The sequence below is a fragment of the Pyxicephalus adspersus genome, chromosome 2 (assembly GCF_032062135.1).
Source record: "Pyxicephalus adspersus chromosome 2, UCB_Pads_2.0, whole genome shotgun sequence".
NCBI classification, from domain to species: Eukaryota; Metazoa; Chordata; class Amphibia; order Anura; family Pyxicephalidae; genus Pyxicephalus; species Pyxicephalus adspersus.
In genome coordinates, this window is record NC_092859.1 from 73,832,504 (window position 1) to 73,847,362 (window position 14,859).

A 14,859-nucleotide genomic window follows, 5' to 3' on the forward strand; every position below is an offset into this window, starting at 1 on the left:
TGAGAACATTTTCAGCAAGTACAGTAACTACTTGTTGATCTTGTTGGATAAAGTAAATTAATGTGAACTGAACTGACATACAAAACAAAGTTATCTATCTTCTGAGCCATCTCCTGTAAACTACTAATGCTTCTTCTTAATGAAGAATAATAGGTATAGGACATAATAGGAGTAGGACATGTTTGAAGTTCAGCCTGGGTGACAATCATGACTCCCCCATAGTTACAGTTAAGTGAACAAGCTACCCAAGAAAGGAATGTGCAATGTATTCATTTTGTTGTGGGCTCAGATATACTTTAGGAATTATTTCCCTTGTGTTGTTCGTTTTAGGGATATTAAAATGTGTTTGTGCAGAAGTATGAACATTTTCTATGTGTCATGAGAAGTAAACTTTCTGCTATTGCATGCAATTGCAGGTAATACATGCATGTAAAGTGTATGTGGTGTTACTCATTGAAAGATTTGTAAATTTAGGATTTGGGAAGGGAAGCATATGGAAGAAACTCTGGAAGCTTTAATCAAGGCACAATTTATGTAATAAATTATTGACTATTGTGTCTGTAATAGTAGGATTTACAAAGTTTAGAATAATTAAAAAGAGTGTGAAAGAGAAAATAAAATTGCTAAGGTAAAAGAATAAAACAAGTTGTAATTAAATGTTTTCAAAGTTCAAAACAGATATGTAAGCCACATATCTATTACGAGAAATAACTGATTAATTATTCTGAGACTGCTGATGACTAAATAGGTTGATTAATCAAATTATTGAGGGCTATTTTAATTCTTTGTAATAGAAAAAAAAGCCCGTTAATAGGTAAATATGCAAAATGTTTACCTTTGTCATTGTTTTATTCACCACTACACATAGATTTATGCAGCTTCATTGAAGGACCCCAGCTCTCAACTAGTTGTATTTGTTTGTGCCAATGTTTAATGGCATTATTACTGTATGTACTAAAACAAACAAGATACAAGATCTATTAAAGTGTAGTATTTGAACTGTTTACTTAAAATTAGACAATTTTTCCAGGACTGGAGAGCAATGTTAGTTCCTAAGAGCCAACACAATTCGATTTTTATGTCTTTTATTGCTTTTTGCTGAAGATCCGAGCTGTTAAGGTATGGAGTTAAACTGTAGCTGCAGCTTTAACAGTGCCTGCTCTGCAAAATGTATTTATAGAATACAGGGGCTGGGCCACTTGAAAAGGAAAACTAGTTTGTAATTAATACACTTCAGCTAAACTATATGTTAATATTTTAAAAATAAAGTGAAACAAAATGTTTTTTTAGAAGTTCTTTTTTGCATTTGAATTTACAAAATAAAAAAAATGTTGAGTTGGCATTTCACAATGTATTATTAAGAGCTCTCTTTAATGTCCAAAAGTCTGGCATGTAAATCTACACGTAGAGAAAAACGATTTTCTGTATTCCCCCTTTAGGTTAAATAAACTCGGGGCATATTTTAGGAGGTCTGTGTCCATCATAGATAGGAAGCCATTCCAATTCTCAGGCCACAGTAATTATAGATTAGTAAAGCAAATGAAGTATGAGAACTCGGGACTTCTGAACCAGGTTTACCCATTCAGGTAATGATAAAAAAACATTTGTGGCAGTTTCTAAATCAATCCTTGTGCCACTATAAGTCATCATTGGATCATTGGATACTAGAGGACTTGACAAGGTTAGATCCCGCCATTTACAGTGATAAACCCAGCTATCAAAATTCTTAAAGTTCAGTAGGCAGTAAAGGATTTAGGCTTTGGGCAGATGTGTTTTTATTCTCTCCTGGGGAGGATACACTTAGATTTGCTGGATCACCCAGCTTCACTGATGAAAGTGTATCCTCTCCAGCCTTGGAACGCTTTAATAAATCAGGCCCAGTGTGCCTGAACGCCAAATACTTCTAAATGTTCCAGAATAGGGTGGTCTCACTTTAAAAAGGTTTTTCGCTTTCAACTGTAAATTGTAAACCTGTTGGTTTGTTTATTCTCAACTGTATTCTCCTGTTTTGGGTGTTTGATGTTTATTTTTAGGTAAAATATAGCAAGTAACAAGTATAACAAGACAATGTTTAACTGATATTTAACAATTTATATTTATAGAGTATGAAGATAATGTTTCTTCTATAAGGCAAAGAGAAATGTGTAGTGTGAAAGGGTTCAGGAAAATGTGTGTAATAATAAACTTTCTACACTGAGCTAAAAAATGGATTTGGATTTAAAGTATTTGTCAAGCCAAAAACTTTTTTCCCCAAAAATGTGTATTTTATATTATTTTTATAATGGATATAGTAAAATGTGAAAGTTTTAGTCTGTTGTTTTGTTCATAAAAATGTCTCTGCTATTCGCTTGTGCTGGCAGCTGATACTTGCCTCATTCTTTTCATTTGTTCATCGTCAGGATCTTGCACTGAAAATAGTGAGAAATGACAGAAAAAGAATAGACAGAAAAAAAAGAAAGTCAGAGGAGAAAAAGGTAGGAGGGGCAGTAGGGAAAACTGTCAGGAGAATGGTAACCCCACATCTTTTGTTTTCAAAGGGCACTAGTAAATTATTAGTAAACCTGATCATTAGAAGGAGTACCTTATAGACATAAATACTACTTTTAGTTGTTTTACCAAGGATTCAGCATGTTCTGCAGTTCTGAGAATGTCCTGTCACATAACTACAGCATTCTCGTCAACACTTGGGAACCAATGGGCATTGTTCTCAGCCATGTGATCACTATGATGACATTATGGCGATCATGTAAGGTATATTTATAGACAACCCTACCTTCTCTAATTTGTAGTGCACACACAAATTAACAACATTATAAACTTTTTAAATGAAATGATGAACAATAATGCATTTCTTAACATTTTTGTCCATTTGTACGATTATAATAAAACAGGCTGATAATTTACCCAGACAAATACATTGTATTTAGGTAGATACATTGGTATGGTTCTGTTAATCTATTCAATGCAAACTGATGCTGCTAATAACTGATGGTTCAGGCATTTGGACTTTTTATGTTTATTTTAGAATCTGACATAAGATCTCCTGAGCTAAAAGCACCTCCCAAGAAAAATAAAAAAAATCATAGCTGTCATTTTATAGTGACCATTATTCAAAAGCTTAGTATTAATTTAGTTCCAAAAAAAATATCACATGGTTTGCATCATAGTGTTAAACACCCAAGCAGTGCAAATATGGTTTTAATGACCTAATTGATTTTGCAAACTTTTAGATTTAATTGACAGAAAGTTTCTAGCATGCTAAAGCATTTCTGCAACAGATGCTATATTTTATATTAGTATAAATATGCAATTCTACATTAGAATGCTTTATATTGTATTGTAAATAGATAATGATTATCCTGTGGATGGCCACCTATAGGCCATACATTTCCAGTAAATAAACGGTTTCTATGGGGCAAAATTTGTCATGTTTACTTACTAGTCGTAAAGTAGAACTGTAATGCATATGTGGCACATCCATGCAGATACACTTACTAAAATCTGTGCCAGTGAGCTGTGCCAGGATGCGGAAGGAGCGGGACTGAGTAGTCCCTGTACGAGGCTTCCAGTCCTCAGTGTCCTCTATCAGCCTTTTTTTACTGGAGTCATTGGGAAGGAAGGCTGGTTGGTAATCCATCCTAAGAGAGTGCCTGCCATGGGGGGTAAGTGGAGGAATATCAAGGGAAAGGGGTGGGGGGAGGTGGAGAATACAGGTAGCCGTTAAAGTGATTTTGTGTTACTCACACGGCACACAACCTATACAACACTTGGGGGGGAGCACTTACTTGTCGTCTAAAAGAAATGCGTCGAATAAGGGGTGGTTCACTCCGTTCAAGACCTTTGAATCTTTCTGCTCTTTGGGGTTAGTACCAACTCTGTGAGAGCCAAGGATGTTACATATATGGAATCTCTGAGGTTTTATAACAAATGTACTAGCCACACATAACTGCTACTACTCCTAATGACATCCCTGATCCCAGCAGCAATCCCCTCTGACAACATGCAGACAAATATATTAGGTGCAGGGACCATAAAAGTGAAAACACACACATATTAGTACAGACACAACAAACAATGCTTACTGACTTTTCTAATTTCTCCACCTGCAAGAAAAAAAAGGAAAGGAAAAAGGGAGGAAAAGAAAAGACAAATAGGTTAAAAAGAAGGAAAATCTAGTTTACACAACTTTTCCCATCCATATCAAAAACCCCAGGCTGGCACAAGATAGATAGATTAGATTAGATAGATAGATAGATAGATAGATAGATAGATAGATATTCTTAAAGTGATCACATCAGTGCATTATGTCCTTTAGCCAAACACATGCTAGCATTTATTCATTGTCATTTATTGGTGAATTTAGACGATGAAAACAACTGGTTGATGCAGAAAACAGCTCTTGAGCAGTCTTAATTGCACATATACCAGAATACATCAATGCCTGTAATGCAATATATATAGCTATATATATATATATATAATGATATATATATATATATATATATATATATATATATATATATATATATATATATATATATATATATATATAGCATTACAGACATTGATGTATGCAGTGTAAGCTCAATCAGTTTTTGCATTCAGTTACTTATTTATTGATTGAAAGAAAGCAAACTATTGCGGTACACATAGGAAAATAGCTTAATTTAGTGCAACATTCACAAGTATAGGTGCTTACTCCTGTTTTCACACATTTACATGTGTGAAATTGATATTGATATCAATATTGATATTGATGTTGATATTGATATTGATATGATATTTTTCTTAGTCCTGTGAACCTTTGGTGACAGTCAGATAAAACAAATGTTGATCTCCACCCCTCATCAGCACACACCACCCTAATACTATCTCTTTTCATGAGCTGAAGGACTGTTTGGAGAATGTGCTATGTAGTATACCCCTTCCTCTATGAATTTCAATTTAGATAATAGATGTATGTTATGGTCAAAGCAAAACATGTAAAGATCAGAAAGAACAGATTTATTTTACAGTAGGAATAACAGATCCCTAACCCAGATTTTACATAAAAACAATTGTCATGTGGAATTTTAAGAAATGATACCGTACCACACACAGAGACTGACAGACTGTTAGAAAAGACCTGAAATACCTGTGTGAACTGAAGGAGGATGTGAAGAACTCCAATAAGTGCAGAGAATCTGTCACTGATCCTTTATCCTACCAGCCTCAATATAGCCACAGGTCAAATTTCTCCAGCCCTAGTAAGGATCTGGCAGGAGGTTGCAGTGCAGTACTCCACCCCTAATACTCTGCTAAGAACGGAGAGGGTACAGGAGCCTCTGCTTCCAATTTCAGTGCAACTTCCACAGTAAACAAGACAGCTTCCAATGTGTTAACAGACACCTGTTGTCAACACTCCGGGTATTATGGGTGTCAACTCACCTTCAATTCTCACTGGTGCACATTGCACTATGCAAGTTCAAGAACAACACATGAAGTCATAGAAAAAAAAAAGCATGATGGAAATGCAGGGGACACATCAACAAGTAAACAGACTGCCATGAAGATTGTGTGGAAGAGGACAGCAAAGAGATGGACCAACAATTAGTACCACCTAGTGGCCTATATTGGTAGACAAATATTTCTGCATCTCCTTAATAAACAATATACATTTTTTGCATCTGGAAAACCATGAAATTGAAAAAATAATCTATGTTAACATTATAAAATAGGTGTTCTAAGACCCATAGATCTACAATTACTATGGATATTTAGCTCCTAGTTCTGAGTTATTAAGCACTGCTGCACAACTACTTTGCATCCATATCATCATCATCCTATCTTCATGTGTGCATTCCATCAACAGCTGACTGACATTTCTCTGGGTAGGATTTCTGATGATAAAATGTACCTCATGTCTATGCAATATTCTCCTGAATGACAGCTTGTCGTTTCCATTTGGAGAATATATATTAGGTTAAAACTGCAGGGGAACAATGCAGAGAGACAGAGAACAATATTGCCCTATAACAAATGCATGGACAAGGACAACACAAGGACCTCTGTGAAAGAATCCCCAGGTATTATTTAAAAAAAAAATGTACAGATTCTAAATTATTAAAAAACACCTAAGATTACATGAACATGTGCAAGCATAAAACTGTAACCCCTCTCATATCTGTCTCATTTGACCAAAAGGGTGTTCTTATAGAAGAATTTAATTTACTTGGCAAAGTATTCAATAGCTGTTCAAATATTTCTTCTTACAAGCAAGTTGCCTTTATTCAAATTCAAAAGAAAAGTTTATTTTCCTGTTTTTTAGTGGCAAAAACAATTAAAATCATTACATACCTATTTTTATTATGTAAAAAGATAATATTTTATTTCCAATATCATTAAAAAAAGAAATCTCTATTTGTATTAACAAAGACCTCCTCAACACATGTAAACACAACATCAGAACCTCACATTTTTAGGTTTACATCATTTCTTTCTTTCTCAACGCGTTTCACAGAAAATAGGAGGTAAGTATTATTGTTACATTGGTATTAATAAATCACAGCCTTGTATCTTGCCAAGGGAGCAATAAGCACCAAACAAAGGTGAAGAGGCAAGGGAGAGTGCACTGCAATTGAAGGGGAGGCTTGACCAGCAATGTCTACTTTGTGTTGTTCACAATCAGCACATACTAGATCCAAGATCAACTTCACTTTATGCAAACTACAACAGCTGATAGCAGGAATCTTTTATTAAAAAAAAGAACCTGGATTCAACAGGTCAGGGATTCTCAAATGCACCTCCTATCTCCTTGCATGCAAAAAATATACTTTTCCTATTTGAATTTTACCAAACCATTGGGATGTGGTTTATTGCATCCACTAGTCACTACTACCTCACTGGATAAGTTGCCTTTATTTCCAATGCATCCTTTTATGCATTTTTAACATAGGGTCCTTTGAAATAACTTTTAGGCATTCCCTGCTATAATTATTATATCCACGGCTCACAGTATATTAGTGTGGTGGTCAGTAAGAATAATGCCTCCTATATTGCTGGCCAGTGGAAAGAATGTCACCCCTAAAGATGATCACTGATCTACAGATTACTGTATGGATTACTTTTTCTGCTCTCTTCAATAGACACCTCATGGAAGAGGCACATACACCTGCTGATTATTTCTGTGAACAGGTTTTTACATATTAAATCCGATAAAACAGATCTGCATGTCGTACATTTATCCGATTTGTGTTCTAAATTGTATTTTAGAAATCAAAAATAGCAAATAAAGCAGGTGATGGTTTATAAAAAAAAACTAATGAAAGAGAACCAAATAAATGTGTGGGGGGAAAAGTGGAGCTTTTCACAGAACGTAAGATTGTTATAAGAAATGTACACAGCACTTAGTACACAGTGTCTGTACAACATACAGCTCTATGTAGGTGTAGCAGGTCAGTGACAGCGGCACAATAATGGCACTCAGCACCCCCCTGTCTGGTTACCAGGATACTGGATGCTTAATACCTAAAAACATCTATTCAGTCCACGGGTCTCCTAAGTGCACATTACACTCTGATTTACTTCCAGATTTGCAGCTACTCTCTCAAATGTTGCATGTTATGATAACACTCACAGGATCTACAATAGGTCAAGAGAAACAAAATATTTTTATAGTAACCAAAGATTTCTGTGCAGAAACAAACCTCTGAAATGGCAGGCAAAAAATAAAAAGATCACAACAGAAAATAATTATAAAGATCAACAAGTCAAATGTCACAGTAATGGGATGGGGGGGGGCTAAATAAAAACCTGATAAAAGTAAATACTGTACTGTAAAGTACTGTACATAGCAGCGGCTCAGATGTTCACTCTGATTTTGTAGGTTGCAATGTATTACTATACAGACGCTTTTTAATATCCTGTATTTTATGACATGAATTTGACTGATAACGTTAATACAACTTTTGATTTTAGGGGTTTTAAAATCTGGAATTCATCTATTCATCTTCCAGTTTCGGGTCCTTAATTTGTTAAATTTAAACATTTATGCACTAACAAAAACATAAAAAACACAACTTTTGCCTTTTTTATCCAATACTGAAGTTTTCGGCCATTACACAGGGTTGTGGCTCATTTCTGCAGAATGTAGATGTAGTGCTGGTACCTTCATTGTCCAACTCTAGTGAGTGAACAGCGACACCTGGTGGTCACAGGGAGAATGCAGCTCAGCTCATTACTGCAGCTACTGTCATTACTTTTTATTAGAGATGAATCTACACATCTGTTAAGCAAAGTGTCTGCTTCCATCCACCCTACATTCTGTTTTTAAAATTTTGTCTCAAGTGGAACTCCATGGAAACTACCTTTTTGCTCACAGGAAAATCAAAGCCTTACATAAGAGTGGGAATGGTTAAAACCTGTCATATTTCCCTCTATTTCCTGTTCTACACATTCAATGTGAAAAGAGATTCAAGAAGTTATGGAAATACTACTAATAATAATAATAATAATAATAATAATAAATACACTGATGGTACTAGAACATTAATAGATTTTTTTTATTTCCGTTCTGGAGAGAGAAGCAGCAATGGTAACCACGGAAGAGAGGGTAAATCTATCTAAAGAGGTTCTGACCGCTCCCCACTACTCTAGATCCTCTTTACATGTGCACTGACCATTTCCTTATGGATGTGTGTGAGATATATGTAAACACATGCAAACCTGCACTTTGGCCATGCAAATTATACCCATGCTGCTCAGTCACTGAAGTGGAATGGTCTCCCCATGTTAGAATGATGATTGGACTAGCGCGGTCATATGGAGTCAGTCACATGTATGTCCATATGCAGAATATTTGTGTATTTCCTTTAGTTTCTGGCACTGGAAAAAGAGCAGGGGCTGAAGAAAGGTGGGTACATGATGCAGGGGGGGGGAAGGATGAGATTAAAGGAAACAATTTGTTTTGTTGCTGTAAGGTCCCAGTAACACTAATGAGTTTGCTAGGGTCAATAAATCCCACTTGTTACGCTGGCTTCCCATCTATAAGTCATTACTTGTTTGCTTTGGGTAGGTGGGGTACAATGCACCGACATACAATGTTATTATTATTATTATTATTATTAAACAGGATTTATATAGCGCCAACATATTACGCAGCGCTGTACATTAAATATTAAAAACCAAGAGCAAACCTGTGCACATACCTAAAGCATAGATGTAAATGGGCCTTTATTCTAGTATTTACACAAGATGTCAGAAGGCCTAACATAACACCCAAATAGTTTATGTTATCTTTAACGCTCTTTTTTAAATGTGAACGATATATTTTATTTGTAATAGAAATATGTTTGCCAATCAAGAAACCGTTTTGACCACTCCACAGAAATTGTTACAAGGACTGGCTGAATGACTTCTATACGTTTTGCAACATTTGTATTCTCAATGCACTAATTTTTTTGCCATGTTTAATAGTTTTCTAGGCATTTGGTCAGGCAGAACACTACAGCAATCATGTGACTGAATAGGCTTTTGGTCATGTGACCAGCGCTTAAGGAAGGCTGATGCAAGATTTTCTTTGGTAAAAGGTGTTGGCTACCATCTGTTACTCTTTATATGTTTGTCCAGGCAGAACTATTTACACAGCTTTAAATAAACATTTACATATAAAGCGGTTTCAAAGGGACATTCTGTAAATTGTGTTGCCACAAAGAACTGCTAAATAAAGCCCTATGGGATTTAAAAATAAAAGATGTGCAGATGTGTAGATGACATATTCTCAGCCAATACACATTGGCTGGAGATAAACTAGTCATTTGATGCTGTCACTCAGCACAGGAGTACATCCATGCAATGTGCTATGAAGCAATCAGGATTCCAGTGTACAGATAACCTGACAGCCAGACAGTGATCTCACTGCCTGACACACCTGCTGACTCAGGATTAGTCTTCAGAATGTCTCCATATAACTTTGTACAAATCCTGCCTGCCTGAAAACTAAAAGATGCATGCAACAAATTCCAGGTTAGCTTGTGCTAACCAGGCTATGCTCACTTTACCCACACAGCACCCCTGGTAAAGGAATAAGTTTACCAAAATAAAAACAGAATGTGATCCAACCAGAGAACAGTGTGGTGACTACAGAGTCTGATAATATTTAACTGCAACAAAGTGACCCTATCACCACAGCAGTAAAATACCAGGCTCTATACTTATTCTTCTGGCACCCATGTTTTGCAACTCCGCCACTTCTGTACCCTCTGGTTGCTAATTCCATACTTCCAGGTCTCTGTATACCTGCCCCTCTTGCATTCAGTGGTTTCCCACTAGTTACTGTATCATTTCAATATGAATGAGTGTATAGAAGGAGGGGGAAGCAAATATGCAATCTATCCGACCAGTCCAATACTTGCAGAAGCTTGTCTGCAGTGAAGGAATAGCGATTCAAGACACTAGTCACTGAAAGGTAAGTAGAGTGCTTCTTTATTTACAGGGCAGGTAGCCAGGTGGCAATAACTAAAATCAATTTTCCTCTTTTGAGAATCTCACAGTTCAAATACCTTTTTTTTATCTGTTATACGCGGGTCCTTATACTTATCCTTAAGCTGAGAATGTGATTAGCAGAAATGGGACAAATGTTCGAATAGCTGTAATATTGTGTGTAGAAAGCCAAATATGACAAATAAAAATACACTTTAGTTGTACCCAATACTGCAAGGCTGCAGTGTATTCTATTGCTCTTTTGTTTCCCTTATGCTGGGAGTAGATCTGGTTTGGTTTAAATGGACAAGACATACAAATGATTATGGTAACTTATGAGTTGTTGAAGCCAGCATGCCCTGCAGACTACCATGTGTATTACATATGTGATGTATCTTGTGTGTCATCGTTAATGTATTAAAAGCAGATTGAATGAAAGCAGACTTTAGAACATTTTCCTTTGGTTGAAATGACAACAGTTGTACAGCCGCCTCAAAAACTTAGCTAAGTGTTCCCAGGAACTGTCACAAGCAGCAGAAATAATGTCTGTGCTTCCATTAGAATCTACTAAAGCTAAAATCCAGGCAGATAAAAAAACATCAATTAATGCAGCTACATAATCATCAATACATCATTAAAATTATTTTTAAAGCAGTTTAAGCACTTGAATATTTTTCTTCAATCCAACATGCAAATGTACTGTGCAGAACATGTCAGGTGAGATTATTGGCACAATTTTTTTAAGAAAATTTTAAGACAAACATTAAATGATCCTGCAAATATCATATTCTAACTTTGGGGCTTTCCAATACCACAGAAACACTACGTGGTTTCACTGAAAGACATTGAAGTTCAGGAATGGAAATATTGCACAGAGACACCATGTAACTTAATGGTAACACAGAAGCGGTGTAATCCAATTTATATTGTCAGAAGTGGTCACGAGGAAATTAGTAGCACCAGTGACAATCTGAAATCTAAGTGCACCTGAAAGCCCATGGCATTCACCACCTACACAATACCTAAATGTTATGTTGGAAGCAAAGTTTCAGTGCCCACAGCAATGTACCTCCACATATTCTTCATAATATTTTTCCTATTACTTCCTCAATAATAGGAGTTCTATGTTTTAAAGGTGTAATACCCCACTCTATTTAGACTGCATACAAACGTGCAATTATTGTCGTTGGAAAGGATTTTTAACGATCCCTTCCGATGACAAACTACTGCACGATGCATGATTGAGCTCTGTACATACTGCTCTATAGAGAGGGGAGGTGGGATAACGATGAAGCGCACCCCTTTGCGTCCTCTCCCCTTCACTTTCATTACGATCGTTCCTCATTCGTGGTTCCGCCAGGACGGTCGCCCGGATGATGGAACGCTGTGCACATGCCAGATTCTTATCAGATATCATATTGGACGAGAATTATCTGACATGTTTACATAGCCTTAGTGTCAGCATTGTGGACCTTCAAAACAACTCAATTTTTTAAGCATTGTTCCCAAAGTTGTCTTCTCCAGTGCTCTGCACAATCAGATCACATCAGATAATGCTGAAGAATCTTCTTAGCAAAACTAAGTAATCCTATTTTCCTGTGTTCAGGAAATCTACAAAACATTAATTGCTAAGGCAGGAGTACAATATTGTCAAGAAATAGAAAATCTCATATCCTCTGTCTAAAACTTTAAACTACAAGCAAGAAAACCAACGAGAGCAGGATAAAGTTAGTGCCCTCACAATCACCTCACACACTTATCCTGCTCTAAACTAAAATGTACAATACATTTCAAGGGTATTTATCAATTTTTATAAGCAAAGTATTAAAAAAGGCAAACCAAAGCCACTTGTTTACTATCTGTCATTACACAGGTGTCACAGGCAGTAATCCAAACTCGCATGTAACACAAATTACTTCAGCCAGTGCTTCCGTGCTGTCTGTATCCAAATGAAATAAAATAACCAGAGATTAAATCTCTGGACATATCCTGCTAGCAGCCAAACATTAATTATCAATATAACAAGAAATACATTTTTTTATTTTATGTATTAGAAAATTAACATAAAAGTTGCTTTATTTTAGTTTTGGACAGATAGGGTAAATGTTAGGACCTCTGCTTTTCTGGTACAAAAAGTTTTATTGAAAAGTTAAGACAAACAAAATGTGCCAATAGCGCTACGTATCATTGATGAAACTGTACAAAGAGGACCTCTGCTTTTACTGATTCAAGTGTCCTCAGTCAGCAGAGTTATATACCCTTCTTGTCCTGGTAAGCAAGTGAGAGAAAACACCACTTCTGCCTGTCCTCAACATAACAGAAGAGAAGAGTTTTATTCAATGGGGACCATGCCATCAGGAACAGCTGTGAAGTGGGATTTCTCTAACTTTGTGGAAAGTGCAAAAGACACAACAAAAGTAATCCTTCTCCACTTCAGCCATAACTAAAAAGGTTTATACTTGAGTTCCACTTTATGAACTATATCAGGCAAAAGAAATCTTATTGCCGTTCGACTCATTGATAATTTAACATTGTAGACTAAGTTCTATCACATATCAGTTACATCATGTTGCTTATCATTCTTGCTGGTCATTAGATGGTGCAGGTACAAAAAAACAATGGTTTTGGAACTGCCATTTTTTGACCTCTAAAGAGCTGGTAATAGTAGAGGATGAAAACAATGAAAGTTAAACATACATCTTTAATGACTATACAATGAAAGCTATATAAAACCTCCTAAAGTCACATCATTGTTTCCAGTCAAATGTCAAAAAAATGCATGCCAACTGTAGACAAAAGATGTGACGTTACATTAGTGGAATTTCCTAACTTATTGTCAAATCCACAAAATTCCTGGTGGCACTGCAACAGGCAGTTAAGTGCTACATGCCTATTTTAGTCTAGTTTTGCCATTTTAATAACAAAATAATTTAATTCTTATCACAGACCGTCCTAAAAAGACAAGAAAACAATAGTGTGTGCTGTATAAAGTTCTAAAGACTCGCTGCCAAAGGCATTCACATACCCGTTCTGATGCTGAGCTCGGGAGGTTTGGTTGTTGGTAAAGGACGGTGGAGGGGGGATGTAAGTCACTGGCTTGGTGACCTGAGCTGCCCGAGAGTTGTCTGGGGGTGGTGTGCCGGCACCAAACGGCCGGGCGGTTTTGTTGAGAGCTGTGCTCGGTGCAAAGTTATACTTCACGCCTTGGGTATCAGGAGTAAGCACACCCTTTGGAAGAAGACAAGGGGACAAACCAAGCATCATGCAGCCATACTGTGCATTCTGTGCCCCACCCCTCCCACCATCATTCACACAAATATATTTAAGAATGGTGAATAGGTTATTAGAAAAAATTATGACAGATAGGGTTTTAGTGCATGCAGCAATGCAAGTTGAACACACATCCAATAGGCAAAGTAGAAATTAACTGCTAATAATCACACAGATTGTCATTCTAATTTTTTTTTTTTTTTAATTTGACTGGTAATAGTAATTGGAGAGTGCAAAAAGTGTCTTAAGGAAGAGTTGTTCTCGTTACTTGTAGCCAGCTATACAGATTCTGTTCCCTAGTGAATTATGGAATAATAGTTCAGGTTACCCGCAGCCACAAAATTCTCTATTTCAAACACTTGTATGCTCTAGACCCACTCTTCGTGTCAGACTTCAACCGTATTACTGAATCAAGTTATAGGGAGAGCAAATGTCACACATTTTATAGTAAAATATTAACAAAAGTAAGAAATATAGAATCTTAGTTGCTTTTATTTAGATCTATTTTAAATTGACAAAACTAGTTAAATACAATTATATTTTAAAACCAATATGAGCTTCATATATATCAGTGAACCAGCTGGTTATTACCACCACAAGATAACTGTTCTTGGCTTTCACTGCCAGGGAGGCTTATTGGAAGTAATACAACCTCACAGTTTGAGCTGTGAATGGATGGCTCGCCTTTATTAAGACCATATTTATGTGTAAAAACGTGATCATCACACTTGGCTAAACAAACCTTTGTAGTTTTATCTTAATTTATCATAATATATGTGTGACATATTTCTTTTATCCTGTCCTTATGTACTCCATAACAACTAAAAGCAATATGTAGCGGTTTATTATTACTTAATATGCTTGGCTGTTTGTGGCACCTAAAGTTTAATAAAAGAAATCCCAGTATTGATGAGGTGGATGTGAATGCATGGATTTGGCACAGACACTAGTTATGCTTTGGCATACATTCATATTTGTAGGACCTTCAGGCCTAAAAAACTATCTTCCACTTTAATACCTGTGATTGTTATACTCCCAATCTTAACTCTAGTTGTAAAAGTTCAGCTAGAAATCTAGCCCTAATTCTCTAATAACCAAGTATAAACATGTCTACTAACTTCAACTTTCTTC

At 36.1% G+C, this 14,859-nt stretch overlaps 1 protein-coding gene across 3 annotated transcripts in view; it reads right to left on the reverse strand.

Annotated features, from left to right (window-relative positions):
• The window catches only part of PDLIM7 (PDZ and LIM domain 7), a 59,452-nt gene that overhangs the window by 18,970 nt on the left and 25,623 nt on the right, over nucleotides 1-14,859 (reverse strand). For 2 of the 3 annotated variants that reach the window (XM_072401013.1, XM_072401014.1), the window contains exon 5: nucleotides 13,484-13,686. In XM_072401013.1, the coding sequence (XP_072257114.1) occupies nucleotides 13,484-13,686 (203 nt within the window). Of the gene's footprint in view, nucleotides 1-4,086; nucleotides 4,104-13,483; nucleotides 13,687-14,859 lie in introns of all 3 variants that reach the window. The other variant, XM_072401015.1, reaches the window with a different exon arrangement.